This window comes from Desmodus rotundus, chromosome 6 (assembly GCF_022682495.2).
Source record: "Desmodus rotundus isolate HL8 chromosome 6, HLdesRot8A.1, whole genome shotgun sequence".
Classification (NCBI taxonomy): domain Eukaryota; kingdom Metazoa; phylum Chordata; class Mammalia; order Chiroptera; family Phyllostomidae; genus Desmodus; species Desmodus rotundus.
The window spans coordinates 59108650-59134255 of NC_071392.1; the positions used below are offsets into that span (position 1 = coordinate 59108650).

General features: G+C 38.4%; 1 protein-coding gene across 1 annotated transcript in view; it reads right to left on the reverse strand.

Annotated features, from left to right (window-relative positions):
• SAMTOR (S-adenosylmethionine sensor upstream of mTORC1) overlaps positions 1-25606 on the reverse strand; it is a 195943-nt gene that overhangs the window by 126126 nt on the left and 44211 nt on the right. Inside the window, exon 4 of the mRNA XM_045191463.3 lies at positions 21448-21618. Within this exon, the coding sequence (XP_045047398.1) occupies positions 21448-21618 (171 nt within the window). The remainder of the gene's footprint in view (positions 1-21447; positions 21619-25606) is intronic.

Sequence of the window (25606 nt, forward strand, 5' to 3'; positions counted from 1 at the left end):
AACAGCTGGATACAAAGTCAATACTCAGAATTCAAAGACATTCTTGTATACCAACAACGAAACACCAGAAACAGAAATAAGGAAAAAAATCTCATTCGATATAGCAACTAGAGAAATAAAGTACCTAGGAATAAACCTAACCAAGGAGGTAAAAGACCTGTACTCAGAAAACTACACAACACTAAAGAAAGAAATTAAGGAAGACACAAACAATATGAAGCACGTACCATACTCATGGATTGGAAGAATTAACATCATCAAAATGGCCATACTATCCAAAGTGATTTATACATTCAATGCAATCCCTATTAAAGTACCCATGACATATTTCACAGATATAGAACAAACATTTCAGAAATTCATATGGAACCATAAACGAACCCGAATAGCTGCAGCAATTTTGAGAAAGAAGAACAAAGCAGGAGGGATCACAATCCCTGATATCAAACTGTATTACAAGGCCACTGTCATCAAAACAGCCTGGTACTCTTTTGAAAACAAGCACATAGACCAATGGAACAGAACAGAGAGCCCAGAAATACACTCAAGTCTTTACGGTCAATTAATGTTTGACAAAGGAGACAGGAGCATAAAATGGAGCAAAAATAGCCTCTTCAACAGATGGTGTTGGGAGATCTGGACAGCTACGTGCAAAAAAATGAAACTCGATCACCAACTTATGCCATACACAAAAATAAACTCAAGATGGATAAAAGACTTAAATATAAGTCGTAACACCATAAAAGTCCTTGAGGAAAACATTGGCAGGAAAATCTCAGACATTCCACGCTGCAACATCCTCACAGACATGTCCCCTAAAGCAAGAGACATAAAGGAAAGAATAAACAAATGGGACCTCATCAAAATAAAAAGCTTCTGCATGGCTAAAGAAAACAGCACCAAATTACAATGAGAACCAACAGTATGGGAAAACATATTTGCTAATGATACCTCAGACAAGGGCCTAATCTCCAAAATATATAAAGAACTCACACGACTCCACTCCAGGGAGACAAACAACCCAATTAAAAAATGGGCAAAGGACTTGAACAGACACTTCCCCAGGAAGACATACAGAGGGCCCAGAGTCATATAAAAAGAAGCACAGCATCACTAGCCATCAGAGAGATGCAAATTAAAACCACAATGAGGTACCACCTCACACTGGTCAGAGTGGCCAACATAAAGAAATCAACAAACAAATGTTGAAGAGGATGCGGAGAAAAGGGAACCCTAGCACATTGTTGGTGGGGATACAGACTGGTGCGACCACTGTGGAAAACAATATGAAATTTCCTCAGAAAACTAGAAATGGAAATGCTTTTTGACCCAGCAATTTCACTGCTGGGATTATACTCTAAGAACCCTGAAACACCAGTCCAAAAGAACCTGTGCACCCCAATGTTCATAGCAGCACAATTTACAATATCCAAGTGCTGGAAGCAACCTAAGTGCCCATCAGCAAATGAGTGGATCAAAAAACTACGGTACATTTATAGAATGGAATTCTACACAGCAGAAAGATGGAGCTTACACTCTTTGGGACAGCATGGATGGAACTGGAGAGCATTATGCTAAGTGAAATAAGCCAGGCGGTGAGGGACAAATACCATATGATCTCACCTTTCACTGGAACATAATTACCAGAAGAAAAAAGCAAACAAAATATAACCAGAGACATTGAAGTTTAGAACAATCTAACAATAGCCAGAGGGGTGGAGGGAAAGGATAGTGGGGAGAAGGGTTTCCAGGAACTACTAAAAAGGACACATGGATAAAACCAAGGGGGAGGGTGGAAGTAGGGGAAGCAGGTGGTTTTTGCTGGGGTGGGGAGAAAATGCAGACAACTGTAATTGAACAATAAAATAATTTTTAAAAAAGCCAAAAACAAAAGAGCATGGTAGTGACAGAAAAACATTTTCAGAAAACGAAAGACTTCTGAGCCCAGAAATAATCCCACATATAAATAGGCAACTAAATTTCGACAAGGGAGCCCAAAACATAAAATGTTGAAAGGAAAGTCTCTTCAACACATGATGTTGGAAAAACTGGAAAGCCACATACAAGAGAATGAAAGTACACCTCTGACACCATACAGAAAAATTAACTCAAAATTGATTAAAGATTTGAATAGACATCCAGAAACAATAAAACACACTGAAGAAAACATAGGTACTAAACTATTGACCCTGGTCTCTAAGAAACTTTTGAGAATTTGACACCAAAGACAGGGCTATCAAAACAAAAATACATGAATGGGACAGCAAAAAACTTCTGCACAGAAAAAAAATCAATAAAGCAAAAAGATAACCAACAACTGGAAGAAGATATTTGAATATTATACGTCTAATGTTGCTAATTCCCCAAATATATAAAGAAGTCAAACAACTCAACAACAATAAAACAAACAATTCCATTAAAAGCCTGGCATGGCCTGAACAGACATTTTTCCAAGGAAGACATACAGATGAAAAGAGATATATGAAAAGATGCTTAACTACATTAGTTATAAGAAAAATGCAAATCAAAACCACAATGACACACTTGAAGCCTACGTAAGTTTATTAATCAATGGCACATCAATAAATTCAAAATAAATAAAAGAAATCATAAGGTAGATAAAAAAATCAATGTAGTAACACCTCAAGTCTGTAAGAACAGCTATTATCACTAAGGCAAGACATAACAAGCAGTGGAGAGGATGTGAAAATAAGAGAAACCCTCATACACAACTTATGGTAATGTAAATTGGTGTGGTAGTATCAAGGTTCCTCAAAAAATAAAGAATGGAGCTACCATATGACCCAACAATCTTTCTTCTGGGTAAACCCCAAATTTGAAAATAGTTAATCGTAAAGTTTTATGTATCCCCATGTTCAATGCACCTTTATTCATAGCAGGTAACCAAAACAAGGAAACACCTAAGTGCCCTTCAAATGATGACTGGATAAAGATGTGGTACAAATACACAAATGGATAATATTCAACATAAAAAAGATGAAATACTGCCATTTGTGACAACATGAACAGATCTTGAGAATATCATATTACCTGAGATAAGTCAGACTAGAACAGGACAAGAATCATATGATTTCACTTATATGTGAGATAGAACAAAAAGCAACAAATGAACAAAACAAACAAACCCATAGATACAGAAAACAGAATGGTGATTACCAAAGGGGAATGGGTTGGGTGAAGACAAAGGAGGTAAATAGGGTTACATATACGGTGATGATAGCAGATCAGACTTTGGGTGGTGAGCATGTAACCGGGCAACATGGTGTCCAGTCACGTGTCACATGTATACATGTAACACACAGATTTGTGTGGAAGGAAACAGGTTTGGGGAGGGAGCCCCAAGACTGAGCTGGCTGGATGCTTCACCATTTTGGGTGGGTCGTGCGAGTGCTCTACCATGGAGGCATCACGCGATTGCGCCTCCAGCTTGGGTGGGTTACTGAATACGCTGCCATCTTGAGTGTGCCATGTGACTGCTTCACCATGCAGGACAAGCCAAGTGAGTACACCACTATCTTGGATATGCAAATTTTCTTGCAACTGGATTTTCATAGGGACAGCTCTGGTTCTGAGAGCCATGAACTGGCGTCTGATGGAGACAGCTCTGGTTCTGAAGGCCATGAATTAGACTCCAAGGGAGACCATCTGAGCTCACAACTGGGTTCCAATGGGGACCATTTGAGCTCTGGAGGCCATAACCAGCATCTGATGGGGACCATTCTGGAAGCCACAAACAGGGCTCTGAGTGAGAACTGTTTGAGCTCAAGGGGGCCACTGAGGAAGTGGGTCTGGGAAAGGGACTGACTCTAAGAGGTTGTGAGGATCACCCAAGCTTTGAAAGGCCACTCTTTGGAGGTCAGTGTTTGGTCCTCTGGCCCCATACACAGATCCTTAGGAAAGCCATGTGCTGGGACAGGGTGAAGAGCACCAGAGTTCTAAGCAACCACTGTTTGCGGACCACAATCTACAGCACCAGTTGGCAAATGATGAGACCCCAAAACCTGCTTGGGAGATGGGAGTTGTTCAAGTATCACTTTTATATTCCTATTTAGCTGGCATTTTTTCTGGTTATAGCATTTGGCCTATATGTCTAGTCTGGGAGGTTATCTTGTGTTAGCTCCTGGAGTGAGTCCTCTGGATAAAATATTAGTGGACTGGAGTTGGTACAGCTATACTCCAATGAATAAGAAGGAACTGGGTTTCTACTGCAATGCTGTGTGGCCTACATATATTTTAAGACTGCAGGGAAGAATGGTCCCAAATGGTTCCCTAAATTGCTGTACCATCATGGAATTGGAACTGTATAGCCTACAATTAGGCAAGTGGGACGAGATCCCAAATATGCCCAGGATTTCAGGTCATTACACAATAAGATGTTTGCAAGGTCTAAGTTTCAGCAAGTCCCACAAAGCTAGGGAATTTTAGCTGCCAGATAGTGAGTTTGAGTATGGTCCTTTCCAGTGTTGAAAAAAACAAAGTTAAAAGTGAGTTATGGCAAATCTAATTAAGTGTAGGAGGCTGTAAAAGTTTTAAACTTGGAAGTAAGGAAACCTCAGCTCCTGGGCACAGTATTCTTTGCTTGCTTGGTTTCTTTACTTATTTTCTGATTTAATTGGGATGTGATTTGTTCTTTGCTGTTTTGTGTACATCAGGAATCCTCTGTCTCTAGTCTTCAGCCACTAGGACCTAGTAGCATCTGGGAGACTGGTGGGCTAGAGAATGCCTCTGCCATTGGGACCCAGGAAGGGTAGTTTGGTGTTGGCAGACCCCATGTAGGGGTAAGAGGTTAGTCTCTGCCATGAGACCAGCTGGTGAGGGGTCGTGTCTCTGCCAGGAGACCAGGGGACACACTGGTAGGTGAGAGAAAGCTGTACCATTGGGGCTCCAGGCCATTTGGGACCTAGGAAAAGGTCATCTGTGTAACCGGTTGGTGTGACAGTGGGTATGAGACAAGATTCTAAGGCTAGTTTCCTAGTACCCCCTTTCTTTTGGAACTCTGTCTTTGCTTTGGATTTGGCTTTGTTTCTGTTCTGAAAGGAAATTGACATTTCCCAGGGAAAGTTACAACTTCACTCCAAGTGGGAAATAAGCAATGGAAAGTATAAGGCATGGAAAAGCAATTTTGTTGGATATTGAAAAGACAAGGATTTCCCATTTTGCTTTGTATTTTTCTCCCTTACCTGGTCCCTCAATAATTTGGCATTTTTATTGAATGAATGATGGCATAAAGTTTCTTTGCATAAAACTAGTTTCCACTGTTGGTTTTGTTAACCTAAGACTTTGACTGGAATGTCATGTGACGAGGAAGTATGTCTGGGCTTTGGTTATTACCAGAAAGCCTTGAGGAACTAAGATTTATTTTGGAAGCTAACAAAAGCCCACTGGAGAAATGGCCTGGTACCTAGTTTGATTGTGTGGTTCATGGCAGTCTTTCCAGGGAAGGAACAAAGGTTGCTTTCCTGAAAGATGAGTAAGCATTTCTTTGAGGAATCTTAAGAAATGATGTGAGACCCTGAAGGACTTGAGAAATATAGGTGAAGCAGGCAAAGCTGTATGGCAGGTGGGGACTCAGCTTCTGGGCCCTAAAGGGTTGACTAAGTGTCAGTCCAAAGATTCCTTGTGTAAGTTCCAGCAAAGCAGATTTGAACAGTATATGTGATCATTGTGGCTCTTATTGTTTTTATGCAAACAATGAAGCTAAGTTAAAAACTGGCACTCTTTGATGACAATGAGGTTGATCTTAGGGAGAGGAATCAGGTTTTAAGGAAAATCATAATGATCAGTCAAGAACATGAGACTCTGGTTCAGCTGTCTTTGAAGTCTGTTTTCACTTGAGAGTTGAACTGGTTTCATCTGATGATTGTCACTGCTTAGTATTATTCCGGAAAAGGCCTTGCAACTAAATGTCCTCTTAAAAGACAGACTCGCAGACTCAGAAATGGTATAGGCCTCACTTGAGAAGCCCTCCTGCATTGCCCCTTCCTGGGATTCAATGTTTTGGCTGGTTGAGTTGGGTGAAGCATGGGGAAGCCTACCGGCTTCTCTTTAAAACTGCCTTTTTCCCCCTGTCCTAATGATTCAGACATAAGTGGTCCAGAGTGTTAAAGGGGGGAATCTCAGGATATTCTCCTCATCCTCATTTGAGTGTAGTAGGCAAAAGGCTTCATTCAGCTGTGACACACTGTGCACACCTTCCTCAAAAGAAACCACTTTTTCTTACGAGGGAGACGGTTGAATTAGTCGCTACCTTTGCTATGTAATTGTTATGGTTGTGATTATACTCTCTAAACAACTTGCCAAATTTGTCATCTCCAGAAGACAAAAAGGGTTTCCAAATTGTCTAGCAATGCCATCTTTTGGACATTGCACACACTGCTTTCCAGTGATAGCCAAATAACTCAGATAATGCAAGATACTTCCCCTCATGTGAAGGCCACCCTCCTTTCTAGAACACCTTTCTGTTAAGGATCTCTGGACCCAGGGGATACGTAGGACTACGCCTATGCTCAGCAGGAAGTATTTCCGGATTATGAAACCTTCGTCCCTTGTCCTTGTAAGATTACAAGGGTCCAGAAGTGTTAAGGGTGGTGGTTAAGGAGGGTGGTAAGTCAGACCAGAGATCACTGGAGAATGGAGCAGACTGAAGTCCAGGGGCATATCAATCCAGCACAAGACGCACAACCCTGACAGGAAAATGCAGGGAGTGAGGAGAGCTGCAAGATGACAGATGGAAGTAGCCTGCCTTTCCAAAGGGAGGGACAACCAAAGCAGAAAGATTGCTTGAGGTAAATTGTAAACCAAGGCAAATATCAACTGTAAACAAGCCAGCATGCATTCTTCGAGGCAGGTAAGCAACTCAAGACTCAGCAGAAGGGAGCTTGTTATAGAACACGTGTGACTGAAGACTTGGCAACCTTGTGAAACATGGTGGCAGGAAGAGGAGCAAAGACAAATGTGGCCAACACTGGCCCTTATGGGCTGAAAAACTAGATACTCCCACTGATTTCTGGAGCACATGGAATTCTGGGAGAGGACTTTTAAACAGCAGGCAGGCAGAAGCTCACTCTCTTACTCTCTTGGCTTCTTAGGCTCTTGCTTTTCCCCTTGTGGATAAGAGCACTCGAGGGACCAGCAGAAGCCAGGCCCACCTGGGGCTTATACCCCACATGGTTGAAAACCAGCTACCCAGAGGCAGGTTACCATACAGGGTCACTGGGCTCCAGTCTTTGAGATAAAAACAACCAAATGCACTATGGCACATGGGTTCTGAGAATAGCACACAGAAACTAGGGGAGCACACGGAGACATGAACTGGGAAGTTCCTCACAGTTGGAGCTTACCCTGGCCAATCACCTAGAGGGATCTTGCAGCAAACCCAAGACACAGAGGGAGAGATATTGCAAGATAGTAGCAACTCTGAAATCGGTAAGTGCACACCACAGAGAGGGTGGAGGCCTATCTGCGAGGCTATTTAACCTCCAGAAGGGCAGATAAGCAATATGGAGAACTCCTGGGCATGGCTTTCATTTGTGATCTATTTGGGAGTAAGGGAGGTTCTGTGTCTTCCAAAAGAGAAGGGTTCAGAGCAGGAATGCTCCCAAACCTCCCCAAATTGGAAACCCTATTAATAAAAACCTATTTCCTTCCCCACAAATTTCATGTTATGTGTATACATGGCAACAAGCAACCAGACCCAAAGCTGCCCGGTTATAAGCACACAATGGAATATACAGATAATGTATTATAAAGTTGCACACCTGAATCTTACATAATGTTTTTAACAAATATTAACCCAAATAATTAAAAAAACAAAAATAATAAAGTTTGTTTTAATTTAGTTTTTTACAAAAAATGTGAACAGATTTATTACATATATAAGAGGCAACAGAATTGTTTTTCTGGTGTTTTTTTCTATTGAAACTAAAAGAAATAGTTCACAAAAAAAAGTTCACTGAATTATGTAGAATGAATAAGCATTTCTTTGAGGAAGAATTTTATTTAAGTAACATTTTAAAAATCCAAAATTAATCTAATCTGCCAAAATTCTGTAAATTGTTTTATTTATTTTTTATTGTTGTTCAGGTACATAAACAAAGAATCTTGGAAATGAATGTGTGATAGGGAGTTCTTCAACATGAAGTAAATAATCAAATTCATTGTAAAACTTTTAAAATTATATGTTGCAAATTCTATTTTAATGACATAGCCCATGTGAGATTTAAGAGAAGTTTAAAAATCATTCAATTCCAATGAAGTTATTCTGGAAAAAAGAATACTAGGCATACATATATCCTAAACTGAAAATCATTATGTACAGCACCCATTGTCATTACCCGTAAAATGTTTTTTTGAGAAAAGAATAAAATCATATCCAGCAAAACTAGAAAACAACTATAGGGAGAAAACTGGAAAAAATACAAAGATGTGAAGACTAAATAAATTGCTGTTAAGGAAATAAATGTAAGGGTATCCCTTGTTCAGATTGGAAGGATTAATATTGTTATAATGTTTGTACTGGGTGGATCAGTTGGTTGCAGGTTTGATCCCAGTCAGAGCATGTATCTAAGTTTCAGGTTCACTCCCTGGTTCAGGCACATAAAGGAGGTAACCCATTGATGTTTTTCCCTCTCACACTGATGTCTCTTTTTCTCTTTCCCTGCCTCTTTCTCTAGAATCAATGGATATATATCCTTGATTGAGGATTAAAGTGGGGGAAAAAATGTCCTTACTACCTAAAGTAACACAGATTCAACGCACTTCCTATTAAATACCAACGACATTATTCTCAGAATAGAACAAGTAATCCTAAAATTTATTTGGAACCACAAAAGACCCTAAATTACCCAAGAAATTTTGAGAAAGAACAAAGTGGGAGGTATCACGCTCCCTGATATTGAAACTACACTACAAAGCTACAATAAAAACAGACACACATGTCAATAAAATAGAGCGCCCAGAAATAAATCCACACTTATACAGTCAATTAATCTACAACATAAAAGGCAAAAAAATATACAATGAGGTAAAGACAGTCTTTTCAATATGTGGTGCTGGCAACACTGGACAGATATGCAAAAAATGAAGCTGCACCATCTTTTCATACCATATACAGAAATAAAGTCAAAATGTATTTAAGACATATATATTTGAATCTATAAAACTGAAACTATAAAACTCATAGAAGAAAACACAGGTAGTAAACTATTTGACAGAGCTCTTAGGAATATATTTTTGGACATATCTCCTTCAGCAAGGAAAACATAAGAAAAAATAAACAATAAGGACTATGTTACACTAAAAAGCTTCTTCACAGTGAAGGAAAACATCAATGAAATGAAAAAAATCCCTATATAAATGATACTATAATAGGGACACCCGCCAAAATTGGGGGTAGGGGGCTTTGGAAGTGCCATGGACTGTGCATGCTCAAAAGACATAGGGGGCATGTGCGAACCAGAGTGTGTTGCCCTGACAACTGGCGTAACATTGCACGACCCAACAGAAAGTATGTAGGATACATGTGTTGGGCTAGCAAGATGCTTAGATGAAGGGACATTCCTCCTATCTATTTCCACCAAGCAGGGGACCCTGGGGGCCACCTTTAAAAAGTGGAGAATGCAGGAAATGCCACACTCCTTGCTTTCTCCTCTCCCTGCTGGTTTGGTCAGCCGTGAGGAAGTGGGGGTGGGCCACTGGAGTTCCTGGTTTGGTGGGTCTTGGAGAATAAATGGTCTGGGAACATTCCTGGTGCCCTCATGGAATGCTCCAGGGCCTGCCTGGCCAGGAGCACAGTAGTTACTGGGTACCTTGAGTGCCCAGCTTGGGTGACAGGGGAGGCTGTGCCACTGGACCATATAGGACATCTTCATTAGGCCATGCTACCAAGACAGGGAGTCATACCCAGTCTACCTAACATAGAAACAAACACAGTAAGGCCGCCAAAATGAGGAGACAAAGAACCATGGCCTGAATGAAAGAACAGATCAAAACTCCAGAAAAAGAACTAAACAAAATGGAGACAAGCAATGTATCAGATTCAGAGATCAAAACACTGGTTTTATAACACTGGATGCTCAAGGAACTTAGCGAGGACATCAACAGCATAAAAAAGATACTTCAGAAACAAAGAAACCAATTGAAATACAGAATAATTTACAGGGAAACAACAGTAGAGTGGCTGAAGCAGAGAATCAAATCCAATGATTTGGAACATAAGGAAGCAAAAAACAACCAATAAGAATAACAAGAAGAATCCAGGGAAAAAAAACGAGGACAGTGTAAGGAGCCCCTGGGACAACTTCAAGAAGTCCCACGTTTGCATCATAGAGGTGCCATAAGGAGAAGAGAAAGAGCACGAAATTGGAAATCTATTTGAAAAAATATTGAGTGAAAACTTCCCTAATTTGGTGAAGGAAATAGACATGAAAGTCCAGGAAACACAGAGTCCCAAACAAGATGGATGCAAGGAAGCCCACTCCAAGACTCATCATAATAAAAAATGCCAAAGGTTAAAAATAAGGGGAAAATCTTAAAAGCAGGAAGAGAAAAGCAGTTAGTTACCTTCAGGGGAGTTCTCATAAGTCTGTCAGCTGATTTCTCAAAACAAACTTTGAAGGCTAGAAGGGATAGGCAAGAAATATTCAAAGTCATGAAAAGCAGGGACCTACAGCCAAGACTGCTCTACTTGGCAAAGCTGTCATTTAGAATCAAAGGACAGATAAAGAGCTTCCTAAACAAGAAAAAACTAAAGGAGTTCATCATCACCAACCGTTATTATAGGAAATGTCAAAGGGACTTATTTAAGAAAAAGAAGATCAAAACTATGAACAATGAAATGCCAAAAAATACAAATTTATCAACAATTGAATCTAAAAAACAAACTAAGCAAAGAAGAATAATCATGGATACAGAGAGTATTTTGAAGGGTGCCAGACTGCAGGGGGATGTGGAAGAATCGGTGAAGAGGTAAGGGAATTAAGAAGTACAAATTGGTAGTTACAGAATAGCCACGGGGATGTAAAGTACGCTATAGGAAATGGAGTAGCCGAAGAACTTATACCTATGACCCATGGACATGAACAATGGTGTAGGGATTGTCTGAGGGAGTTGCGGGTGCTGCACGGAGGAGGACAAAGAGGGTAAAATTGGGACAATTGTACTAGCATAATAAATAAAATATAGTAAGAAAGATGTGGTATGTATATACAGTGGAATAGCATCCATTAATAAAGAAGAATGAAATCTTGCCATTTCCAACAACACAGATGGAGCTACAGAGTTAATTATGCTAGTGAGATGGGTCAGACAGAGAATACTATATGATCCCACTTATATGTGAAATCTAAAAAAGAAAAAAAAGTAAATGAATAAATAAAACTGATAGAGACCCATAGATACAGAGAACAAACTGATGATTGCAAAAGGGGTGAGGGTCAGGGGTTGGGAATGAAATAAAAAATATGTCTAATTAGGCCTTTTTTATTAGCCAATATTTGTCATCATTATTATATTCCTCTCTGTGTCACAAACCTTTTAAGAATATGCTCTGCATCTTATACCAAAGGTAGAGGGAAGGTAAGACCTAGAGTAAGACTCTTGGACTGGCAGTGACCATCTAATAGTCTTTTCTTTCTTTCAGTGCCACCAACTCTTCCTTCTCCCTTTTATTCCACTACTAATCAAGTAGATGATTATAAAAATACAATTATACTGTCCTAAATATGTTTTTCCTTCTTTCCTTTCTTTCCATCTATGTATAGATCTGTCCTTCCACCCATGAAGCATGTGTTAGGCCCCTATGCCAATAACCATGAATATCAAGTAATATCCTGAGTACTAAAGACCTTATACAAATTGATAAATACTTAATATCCCAATACTTAAGTAAGCAAATGGCACAGAGAGTTCTCAAAAAAAAAAAAGGTGAATTAGAAAAAAAAAAAGATAAATATATGATCCTATTCACAGCCATGGCTCACCTATTACGAAACTTACTCAAAATTGTGGTCCTAGCAAGGGTAATGGACATAAATGGCAGATGAGTTTCTTCTTTCATACTGGTAATGGTTTCTTTTTCTTTTTCTAAATTTAAATTTATTTTTTAAAATATATTTATTGATTATGCTATTACAGTTGTCCCATTCCCCCCCCCTCACTCCACTCCATCCTGCCCACCCCTTCCCTCCCACATCCCCCCCTATAGTTCATGTCCATGGGTCATACTTATAAGTTCTTTGGCTTCTACATTTCCTACACTATTCTTACCCTCCCCCTGTCTATTTTCCACCTATCATCTATGCTACTTATTCTCTGTACCTTTCCCCCCTCTCCCTTCCACTCCCCCGTTGATAACCCTCCATGTGAGCTCCATTTCTGTGGTTCCGTTCCTGTTCTAGTTGTTTGCTTAGTTTGGTCTTGTTTTTGTTTTAGGCGTGATTGTTAATAACTGTGAGTTTGCTGTCATTCTTCCTGTTCATATTTTTGATCTTCTTTTTCTTAGATAAGTCCCTTTAACATTTCATATAATAAGGGCTTGGTGATGATAAACTCCTTTAACTTGACCTTATCTGAGAAGCACTTTATCTTCCCTTCCATTCTAAATGATAGTTTTGCTGGATACAGTAATCTTGGATGTAGGTCCTTGCTTTTCATGACTTGGAATACTTCTTGCCAGCCCCTTCTTGCCTGTAAGGTCTCTTTGGAGAAATCAGCTGACAGTCTTATGGGGGGGAACTGTGTTCTTTTCTCTTGCTGCTTCTAACATTCTCTCTTTATCTTTAATCTTGGGGAATGTAATTATGATGTGCCTTGTTGTGTTCCTCCTTGGGTCCAGCTTCTTTGGGACTCTTGGAGCTTCCTGGACTTCCTGGAAGTCTATTTCCTTTGCCAGATTAGGGAAGTTCTCCTTCATTATTTGTTCAAATAAGTTTTCAATTTTTTGTTCTTCCTCTTCTCCTTCTGGCACCCCTATAATTCGGATGTTGGGACCTTTCAAGATGTCCTGGAGTTTCCTAAGCCTCTCCTCATTTTTCCGAATTCTTGTTTCTTCATTCTTTTCTGGTTGGATGTTTCTTTCTTCCTTCTGGTCCACACCATTGATTTGAGTCCCAGTTTCCTTCGTCTCACTATTGGTTCCCTGTACATTTTCCTTTGTCTCTCTTAGCATAGCCTTCATTTTTCATCTAGTTTTTGACCAAATTCAACCAATTCTGTGAGCTTCTTGATTACCAGTGTTTTGAACTGTGCATCTGATAGGCTGGCTATCTGTTCTCTGCTTAGTTGAATTATTTCTGGAGCTTTGAAGTATTCTGTCATGTGGGCCATTTTTTTTTGTCTTGGTGCTTCTGTTCCTTTAAGGGGTGGAGCTTTGGGTGTTCGCAGAGCGGGGTAATGCTGGTGGCTGTGCTGTGACGCTGTACATGGGGGAGGGGCCGAGAGGGAGTAATGGCGCTCGCTCCACTCCCTGCCACCCACAATCAAATTGGGGGCCCTTCTGGTGCTGGTTCCCGAGTGGGTGGGCTTGTGCACACTCTAGGCCCCTGTGGATCTCTCCAACGACCTCTCCTGTGAGGCTGGGAGTTTCTCCTGCTGCCGCCCCAAGCCCCACGGTGTTTTCAGTCAGAGGTTTGAGGCTTTATTTCCCCGCGCTGGAGCCCTGGGTTACTCGGTCTGCTTTGCTCCCCACCGTTTGTCCTGGTTTATCTATGCACGAATGTGGGGTGGCGGGGTTTACTACCCGCCCCTCTGCCTGCCCCGTTCTCCGCCACTCTGAGTCCGGCCCTCTCAGTTTATCTGTGCGTGAATGTGGGGCCGCAGAGTCTGCTAGTGGTCAGTCTGCCTGCCCCGTTTGTCCCACACTCCACCAGTCTGGGTCCCGCCACGGCAATGAGAGTCCTCTCCTCCCGGGCTGCCCATCTCTGCCCCTCCTACTGGTCTGAATGAATGTTTATTTTTTATATCTTTGGTGTCGGACTTCCTAGCCGTTCAATTTTCTGTCAGTTCTGGTTGTGCGAGGAGGCGCAGTGTGTCTACCTATGCCGCCATCTTGGTTCTCTGGTAATGGTTTCTTAAAGTGCTATGTGAAAAGGATTCTGTGGCCAAGTCCAGGCTCTGCAGGAAAGATCCAATGACCAAATACCTACGTTTATCATGGGTTTTGTAAACTATTATGACAGCATGTGTGTCATGTTTCAGCCATGACCAGTACTAGAATATCACAGAATAAATTTTATTTTCCTGATTTCATATGATTTTCCTTTCTTTTATTTAAAAATTACCTTTCCACTGTTTTGTTTTATCTGTTAGAAATGGATATTTATACGATGGGATGCAATTTTAATCCACATTAATAAAGAATGAAAAAAAATGAGAAAACTGAATGCCGGTGAGTTTTGGCAAAATGGGCACTTACAATGCTAGAAAGGTAATGGAATTAGTATTGTTTTTCAGGAAAATCATTCAGTAATATTCAGAACTGCCTTGAGTCATTTATACTCTTCAACCCTGAAATCCACGTTTTGGAAAAAATTCAAGTACAAAGAGGTTTAATGCTGAGATAAAACAACTGTTAGAAAGTAAACAAACTACACGTTCAACAGAAGAATAATGTATTATGTAGCAAGATTCTTTGTACCATATTATCCTTCAAAAAAGAGGGCATTATATTTGAGTTCTTAAAAAGTTTCTACAGTATCAAGCTCTCTCAATTACTTTGAGTGATAAAGTACTAGTCAGGAAAAACTAACACTAGCTTTAAGTGACTTAAAACGATGACTACTTAATGAACCTGCCCCACTGCCCCAAAAAAGGAGCAAAGACATTTAGTACTGATTTAGTAATTATACAGAGAATTACACCTTTACAATTTTAACTGGAAGGATTTTGAAAATGATGATCATATTCAAAAACATCATCATAAGGCGACTAAATTCTCCAGTCTCCTCTAGCCTTAAATTTGTTACCATCACATGCAAAAGAACATAACTTAACCCCCCTTCAAAACAGATGATAACATAGTCATTATCTAATCATATTTATACCACCAGTCAAACACATCAATTTTAGTTTGGATTGAAAAATGAGAAGACTGGTTCATCATCTTAAACTACATTCCTCTGGCCTCAAAGAATAATTTGGAAGTGTTTCCTCTAATCCTATATTGTGGAACAGACTGTAGAGAATTGGTATTTCTTCTTTAAATATTTGGTAGATGTAACCAGTGAAACCAATGGGGCTGGGTACTTTCTGCTTTGGAAGGCTATTCATTATTCTTTAATAAATACAGAACAATTCAAATTATCTAGTTCCTTGTATGAAGTTTGGTAGATGGCTTCTTTCAAGGAATTTACATTTTGTCTAAGTTATAGTTTGTAGCCATAGAGTTATTCACAATATTCCTGTCCACTGGGTCAGTCAGTAGTAATGGCCTCCCCCTTCATGATTAGTTTTTGGTTTCAATGATTTTCTGTATTGTTTTCCTATACAGTGGCACTGATTTCTGCTTTAATTTTTCTTTCTTTCCTTCTGCTCACTATGGGTATAATTTGCTCTTATTTTTCTAGTTTTCTAAGGGAGAAATTTGTATTATTGAGTTTAAATCTTTCTTCTTTTCTAATGTAGTAGTACCTCCCCATCCATAGGGAATGCATTCCAAGACACCCAGGGGATGTATTTTGTGGCCCAGAATATGGTCTACTTGTTAATTGTTTTGAAAAATAGAAATAACTTTTAGAAGCCAACAAAATAATACTTATTTTGCAACAATTACAAGTACATAGGTACAAGATGTAGAAGGGTCAGGACACAGCTATCCTAATGTTAGAAGGAATGGGTGGTAATTGGTACTTTGGATAAAATTTCCAACAATGTCATTATATATACAGATTCAAAAAGTATTACATCTCAATTATGAGACATGAAAGACTTAAAAAATGACTCTAGTAGTAATAAACATTTGGCTTTATTATTTGGTTTTCATAAAATGTAATTGAAAGAAATGTATTTATGCTATGCTGTGTGAGCCTTTGCTATCTGAACCCAGAAATCAAAATGACTTGAATAGACATTTTGAAGTCAGGCTGAGAAAAAGATAACCCTTGCTATTTAAACTTGCTACCCAAAGTCAAATAGAATTAGACAGAAAGGGCTACATATCTTTCATATAATAATATCTGTAAATAAATAGAAAAAACATCTTAATTTTGACTAGTACATCCACATCTCTCTAAATCAGAGATAGAGGTAGGAAAGGAGGGCAGATTCTCTTTGGAAAAACTGAGTATTATTTTGTATTCAGGATCGCTATATTTTGATACATATAGTAGATTTTTATTATGAAAGATAATGCTCTAATAGGAATATTATATTTCATTGGAGGAGTTTACAAAGTTCTTTATACTATATAATCTCTACCGTGTAAAAAAATACCTACTATAAAGACCAAAAATCTTCCTAAATGTAATAATTTGTTACATCTCTAATCTTCTCTACAAGCATATTTTTCATACTGTCATCTTATTTCATTTGTAGTCAGAAAAATATACAAGAGTAATTTTAATACAATGTAAGTACTACAATAGAGGTATAAAAAGGCTTAATACTAGTATCAATTCTTTTGAGAAATTCAAGTTAAGTTCTATAAGAAAAGATAGTTCACATATAGCCTAATATAATATAGCAATAGTTTATCAAGAAAAGGATATATAGCACTTGCAATTGTCAAAATGTGAGAACTAGCATGTACCACTAGGGGAACTTAAATAGTTTCATATGACTATAATACAAGCTATAAGAATGGTAGGTGGGGTAGACGGAGTAAGTCTAGACACATTAGAGCCAGATGCTATATAAAAATGTCCAGAGTTTTTAGAAATGAAGAGAATCTAAACCTAACCATCCTAGGCTAGAAGTTATTTCAATGTTTAATCCCAAGTAAAACGTGACCTATAACAATTATATTTGGATACTTTTCTTTAACTGCTTAAAACCAAACTAATTTTTCTCCTTTAAAACAAACTAGAGACAGGAATTTCTTGCCTATGGCAGGGTAGAGGTTAGCAAATCCAACTTCTCAAGAAACATTTATAAAACTGAACACAGTCCTCAAATACAACCATCTCGGGGCAATTAAGTTGAGAAGTGTATATTTATGAAAACCAGCTGAACTGAGCTTGGCAATCTGTGGTGTCCTTGCCTGAAGCAACTCTCACCACCCTCACCCCCTGCTCAGTTGTTATGGAAGTTCATAAAGGACAAGCCTGGCTATAAAAAAAATAGCAGCTTGACTGCTGAAAGAGGTGAAGTTTATTGGGAGCAAAGTGTGAAAAACTCAAATAGAGCACTCTCAGTAAAAATGGCAAACTTTTCAGAAAACAAAGGAAAGGACAACAGCTATGCTAGTGTTAGGTTGCAGTTTTGGTACAGGTGAACTGTAGACTGAAGGACTGATTAGAAATTTAACATAAAGATTCTAGAAATGAGAGAGGCATACAAGGGCTACATAAGCTCCCTACATAGCCTTTGCTGACTGGGAGGCTGAACAAACGTGTGGGAGACACAAAAGGGCTTAGTGGAAAGTAAAATGTGAGGCCAACTTGAAAACTGCTTGAATTTTGTATATATTCCCAAGTCAACACACATTTGATGGCAGAGGGTAGAAAGCTTACTGGATCCACAGGTGTTTGAGCACAACCTCTGACCACTAAGCCATGTTAAACACAGATGCAAACCCTAGAAAAACTAACTAAAAAGTACTAAAAAAGATGGTAACATATAAACTACAAGGGAGATAGATCCCACAGATTAAGTCCAGGCAAATTACTAAAAAAAATAAACCCCACCACCAACAAAAATATATTAAAGTTTTCAACAAAAAATTATGAGACATGCAAAGAAAAACAGGAGAGTATGGTTTGTACTGAAGAAAAAATAGCAGTAAATAGAAACAGACTCAGAAAGAGACCAAATGTTGGCGTTAGCAGACTTCAAGTCAGGTATTACAAAAATATTCAAAGAATTAAAGAAACTGTTTAAAAGAATGAAAGGAAAATATAACGACTAAATAAAGAAGGTAATCTCAAAAATGAAAAGAAACTAAAAAAAGAATTGCACAGAAATTCTATGGTTGACATTTTCCATATGTACCTATTTTTGAGACAATACAATTTCTTACACTAGTCAACATTTTAAGAATATTCATAATGCCTGAGTTATAGGACATTTAGTTAGTCATTATGCTTTGTAAGCCTTGTAGTAATCTTTAAATAAATAAATGTAAAGATGTGTTATCTTTTCCTACTGAACTAATCAAAGGTATGTTATTTTTTCAATAAAGTTACTTATAACTAGATAATATTTTCAATACAGTATAAAATTAAAATAAAGGAGAACCAAGATGGCGGCGTAGGTAGACACACTGCGCCTCCTCGCACAACCAGAACTGACAGAGAATTGAACAGCAAGGGGGACCAACACCAAGGAAATAGAAAATAAACATTCATCCAGACTGGTAGGAGGGGCGGAGACGGGCACCGGGGTGGAGAGGACTCGCGTGGCTGTGGCGGGACTGAGACTGGCAGAGTGTGGGACAAATGGCGCAGGCAGTCCGAGCACTAGCTGACCCTGCGGCCCCACATTTGCACAGATAAACCCAGAGGGCCGGACTCAGAGTGTCAGAGAGTGGCGCAGGCAGAGCAGCGGGTAGCACCCCGCGGCACCACATTCGCCCACAGATAAACTGGACGAACAGCGGGCAGCGAAGCAGACCGCGCAACCCAGGGCTCCAGCAAGGGGGAAATAAAGCCTCAAACCTCTGATTGAAAACGCCCGTGGGGGTTGGGGCGGCAGCAGGAGAGACTCCCAGCCTCACAGGAGAGGTTGTTGGAGAGACCCACAGGGGCCTGGAGTGTGCACAGGCCCACTTACTCGAGAACCAGCACCAGAGTGGCCCAGTTTGATTGTGGGTATCAGAGTGAAAGATTGAAATCGGGAGGAGAGTGAGGCGGGCGCCATTGCTCCCACTCAGCCCCTCCCCCACGTACAGTGTCACGGCGCAGCGACCTGCATTACCCCACCCTGGTGAACACCTAAGGCTCCGCCCCTTAAAGTAACAGACGCGCCAAGACAAACAAACAAACAAAAAATGGCCCAAATGCTTTGAGAACACTTCAAAGCTCCAGAAAAAATACAACTAAGCGACGAAGAGATAGCCAACCTATCGGATGCACAGTTCAAAGCACTGGTTATCAATATGCTCACAGACTTGGTTGAATCTGTTCGAAAAACAGATGAAAAAATGAAGCCTATGCTAAGAGAAACAAAGGAAAATGTACAGGGAACCAATAGTGAGACGAAGGAAACTGGGACTCAAATCAATGGTGTGGACCAGAAGGAAGAAAGAAACATCCAACCAGAAAAGAATGAAGAAACAAGAATTCGGAAAAATGAGGAGAGGCTTAGGAAACTCCAGGACATCTTGAAAGGTCCCAACATCCGAATTATAGGGGTGCCAGAAGGAGAAGAGGAAGAACAAAAAATTGAAAACTTATTTGAACAAATAATGAAGGAGAACTTCCCTAATCTGGCAAAGGAAATAGACTTCCAGGAAGTCCAGGAAGCTCCGAGAGTCCCAAAGAAGCTGGACCCAAGGAGGAACACAACAAGGCACATCATAATTACATTACCCAAGATTAAACGCAAGGACCTACATCCAAGATTACTGTATCCAGCAAAGCTATCATTTAGAATGGAAGGGAAGATAAAGTGCTTCTCAGATAAGGTCAAGTTAAAGAAGCTCATCATCACCAAGCCCTTATTATATGAAATGTTAAAGGGAGTTACCTAAGAAAAAGAAGATCAAAAATAAGAACAGTAAAAATGACAGCAAACTCACAGTTATTAACGACCACACATAAAACAAAAACGAGAGCAAACTAGGCAAACAACTAGAACATGAGGGTTGTCAATAAGGGAGTGGGAGGGGGAGAGGGGGGTAAAGGTACAGAGAATAAGTAGCATAGATGATAGGTGGAAAATAGACGGGGGGGTGGGTAAAAATAGTGTAGGAAATGTAGAAGCCAAAGAACTTATAAGTATGACCCATGGACATGAACTATAGGGGGGGGGATGTGGGAGGGAGGGGGGTGGGCAGGGTGGAGTGGAGTGGGGGGGGAAATGGGACAACTGTAATAGCATAATCAATAAATATATTAAAAATTAAAATCAAATGTTATTTTGTTAATATCTACAGACTTGAAACTGCTTTAAGAGGTTACTTTAATTTTATTTTCATGGTTATCTTTCAAAAAATGTTTTTAAAATTACTCAAGTTTAGCATTTTTAAAAGATTAATAAAATGTAACTTGAAACCACAAATGGAGTCTAGTACTAGGGTGTATAGATAATTTTAACACTACTAATATGAGCTGGATTGTAACACTCATATACTTATATGTATATATACAAAACAGAATATTATTTAGCCATTAAAAAGAAGGAAATCCTGCATTTGTGACAACATATATGAACCTTGAAGGTACCATGCTAAGTGAAGTAAGTCAGACACAGAAAGACAAATACTGAGTGACCTCACTTTCTTGTGTAATCTAAAAATATCAAACTCAGTGATATTTAAAATATCAAAAACAGTGATCAGACTTATGGATGCCACAGGCAGGGATGGGGAGTGCAGCGAGAGGGTAGTGGAAGGTACAAACTTTCAGTTATAAGATAAATAAGTTCTGGGGATATAATGTTAAACATGATGACTATAGTCAATAACACTGTATTACATATTTGAAAGACATCAGACCTTAAAAGTTCTCAGCATAGGGGAAAAATTTGTAATTATGTGAGGTGAGGAATGTTAACTATTTGAGGTGATGTATGTTAACTTATTGTGGTAATCATTTCACAACATATACACATATTGAATCATTATGTGGTATGCCTTAAACTTACATAATGTTACACATTAATTATATCAATAAAACTAGAGAAACAATCATATACTCATTAAATGAAATTTGTACCTACATGCATACTTACTACCAGAGAGTTTTTCCTTTGAAGAATAAAATCATGGCAATTGGTTCTATTAGTAATCTTTCATCATTCCTTATTTGTGATTTCTTAGTGGATAGCAACTTTACATTAAACATAATTTAATTGGATTTTCCTATTTTGATTCTTTGTGTTACTATAAAATAATTATTAAAACATTAAAACTAGAACCTCTAGTTTTCCAGATATCCTTTAAAATTTTATGCTGGTATTCTACCTAATAATATTATATATCCGCATTTTTCAGGTTAACATTATTATCAGAGGAGCAAGCATATTACACACTATTTGGTAAACCATCACACTATTTTATAATAGTAACACAGCTACCCAGGATGTTAGTAATTGAAATAGAAAAAGTATACTTACTCAGTTATAATTTCAGAATTTGTAAAGCTGAGGTTGGCTGAATGACCTTCAAGTTTAGAGGACTCATGTGTATTTAAGGCTGGAGTGGTCTTGGTGGCAAGTACTGTTCTTTTTTTATCTTTTTCAAGTGCTTTTCTCTTCCCACCATTTTGGAAATATTCTCTGCATACACTACAAGTCAAAATAAAGTTATATGTTAAAACACTAAGTATGAATATAAAATAAAATGAAAAAACATTGGTCTTTATCAATAAAAATGGGAAACTTTAAAATTACAGATTTTTAATATAAAAATGTCACACAACTGTAAAGTTTAAGAACCTTGTAGCACTTTCACATTTTAAAAATTAAGATACACAAAACACAAACACATTGTATTAGTTAAATAAAAAGTATGTTTTTTCAGAAATATACATATTTTAATAGAAATTTTAACTTTCTTTTTGACTGAAACATAAGTTCCTCCAAAAAGCTTAAATAATTCTGCTATTCAGTTACACTAAGCATACAAAAGAAATAGCAGTCACAGTTAATTCTGAGCCAGCTTTGCTGGTATTAGACAAATATCCCAACAGCTGTTTTCTAGATCCTTCTGGTTTATGAAGGTAAGGTTTTCAACACATTTAGAATTATTTGTCTTCTTATTTTCTCTGAGAGAAGGGTATAAAAATCATTTAAGTAAAAACAGTATCATTTCATAAAGATATATATTCAGAAAGCACAATGGTTTGAACACAGTAGTGGTTTTTATAATATTTGAAAATTATTTCTGTGTATCAAGAGATAATTACTGCTAGTCCCAATTCCTATACTATAAAAATGCAGATTTATCAAGATGTATCACTTTAAGCTCATTACTGTATAGCCCATATCAGGTTGCTATCCAGAATCAGAAACTGATGAATGGCATAACCTTAAAACAATTTTTTGTATCTAATAAAATTTTACAGTGAATACAGTAGGGTACCATGCCTTGTATATACAAGATCTGTCCAGAAAAATTCCAATCATTGTTAATATAATGAGAATGGTTTGCACATTGTTGATATAAACTGGCAGCCAAGGAAAGTGGACTGGAATGTGCATGTGTGAACAGTGATGACTTCACTGTACTAGTCTGAGGGCAGAAGATGCTGTTGAGTGAGCATGTGTACTGTGTGGCTTCAAAATAACTGAGTGAGTGGAGCAACGAATCTGCATCAAATTTTGCCTTAAGCTTGAACATTCCTCCACAGAAACTATTTTGATGATTCAGAAGGCTGCAGCTACAGGCAACTGGTGATTGGCAGCTTCATTATGATAGCACGCCCATTTATGCATCACGTCTTATTCAGACAATACAATCAAACAAAATTGTTTCCAATAAATTAAAGACAACTAAGTGCTACAAGAGCCATCTTACAGGAAAAAACAAATGAACTTTCTGGCCAATCCAATATAATGTTGGATACTTGCCAGCATACATTTGTCAAAAATCCATAGATTATATAAAACCAAAAGTGAACTCTGTGGATTTTGGATCATGATGATATGTCAATGTGGGTTCATCGATTATAACAAATGTAGCACTCTGAGTGGATACTGACAGTAGGGGATACTGTGCACACATGTCGGTGGGTGTATGTGGGAACTACCTATACTTTTTCTTCAGTTTTGCTGTAACTCGAATCTGCTCTATAAAATAAAGTCTACCTGAAATGGCAAAAAAAAAAAAAATCCAACTCAGAATAGATATCATGTGCCTTCTGATGTAATATAATACACTGAGAGGGCACTATCACCTATATAATATTTTTGCTAATATGCTTAACTTCAATCTAATCATAAAGAAACAACCATATAAAACCAAATTAAGAGATTTCGTTTTACTAGGAACTGAAAAAACTTGTGAGTCAAGGATTTTATATCTAGCCAAGTTGTGCATCTTGTAAAACCATAGAAAAGCAGCTTTTGTTATATAAAACCTCATGAAACACTACAGATGCAAACTGTTTATAAACAATCTACTGGAAGATGAATTCCTCCATTAGATGATTCAGAAATATTGGTGAAGAGGATGGTAGTGAATAAAAAGCATTAAAGAAATTTTAAAAAAGATTTTTATAATACTGAAGGCAACAATTCCAAATGAAGATGAAACAGTTGTAAATATTTATGTGATATCAGAGCAACCATCTCTGAGAAAAACCAGGAAGATGCATAGAGAACAGATACAGTTAACAACAGGTAACTTTTTAACACACCACTCTCAATCAAATAAGCCCTAAATGAAAAATAAGCCCTAAAGAGCATAATAAGGTTTATATTATCACTATTTAACAAATACTGCTCTTACACAGTACAGCTTCTTATCAAGTGCACATGGAATAGTCACAGTATGAGCCATGAAAAAATAGTCCAAACAAAATCATTCAATCACAATGCAATACAACTAAAACTAACAACAAAGTAGATCCAAAAAGCCGTTTCACCTGAAATGTTTCAAATTAAATAACTGGGGTCAAATGAAAATATGGATAAAAATCACAGGATAGCTAAAAAAAACAAAAACAAAAACAAAAACCAGTAAGGAAAACAAGAGAAGTCAGAATCTAAGGAATGCAACTGAAATAGAGACCCGAGGGAAATTCAAGTCATTTAATATTATACCAATACAAATAAAATAATAAAAATAAATGAATATCCAACTCAAAGGATTAGGAGAAAAAATGTAAACCAAAATAAAAAAAGAGGAAGAAGGTATTAATGATTTAGAAAAAAACAGAACTAACAAATAAATATATAAACTGGTTCTTTAACTTGCATAACTTTATCAAAATAAAACTGAAAACTTAGATGAAACAATTTTTCTAGGAATATATAGTAAGGGATCCAAGATGGCAGCAGAGCAGGTGGAAGCTATACTAACCACCTCCCAGGCCCAAAGCTGAATTACAACTAAACTATAGAAAAATCATCGTGAATAATCAACTGAACAATACCTGGAGAAAAGCCTTATAACCAAGGACTTTACAGAAGAAACCACATCCACTATATTAAGATTGGTAGGAATCAGGGAGGCACAAGATGGCTGCCAGGGCTCCCAGTGGCAACAGATAAAGTTCCAGAGGTGTATTTCAGTGGCTGGGGGGAGGTGGTCCACCTGAGAATTGTGGGATCTAAACCCCACACTGGGCACCACAGCCAGGAAAGAACCCAAACAGTATCTGTCTGTGAAAAGCAGTGGGTTTTCTGATAGGGAGAGACGGCTAGAGACACAGAGAGCACACAAAATTTTGTTTGTAGCCACTTACCTTGGGCTCCAGCTGAGGAAGGGCAGAACAGACTAGAGCAATGTGAGAAGAGTCTGGGGTAGGTGGCTCTGGGGAGATAGGTGAAGGGTCAGCCATCAGGATCCCCGTGCTGAGTCATTCCCCATGATGCTGGAGCCAACTTCCTCAGGCAGAACTCTCCCCTCCATGTGGCATCAGCCTGAGGGTAAGCAACAGTCCCACCTGCAGGAATCCTTGTGGCGCTTAAGCTCTGCTCAGTAGTACTGATAGAGGCACTTTCACTGCTTAAGCCTAACAGAAAGCTGGCAGGTGAAGGTAGATCTTTGAGAGATTTGAGACTACAGGTGACCCTCCCCAAGTCCTGGTGCTCATAAAAGTCAGCCTTGGTGCACAGGTTGGTTCTTTTTACACACACCCAGGCCCAGCAGAGGGAGCCACACAACATGTGGATTGTTAATAGTTCCAAAAAGGTTGCCGAGGGTCAGTCAGCATTTGATATAGGGCTGCAACAGCGTCTTTGCATTCCTACCTAATACATAAAAACAAACACAATGGGGCAGCCAAAATGGGAAGAAAAAGAAACAGGCCTCAAAAGTAAGAGCAAGAGAATTCTCCAGAAGAACTAAATGAAATAGAAGCAAGCAATTTATCAATATAAAGTTTAGAGTAATGATTGTAAGGGTGCTCAACAGTATGAAAAAAGACATAGAAACCATAGAAAAACAGTCATCTGTTCAGAATGCAATGTCTGAAATAAATAATATGGGGGGACACCCAAAAACCAGGACTTATTTATAAAAATTATGTATGTATGTTTACATGTTTAAACTTCATTCACTAACCAAGTACTCTCCATCTGATGCAATACACCTACTGAGAATTTTTTC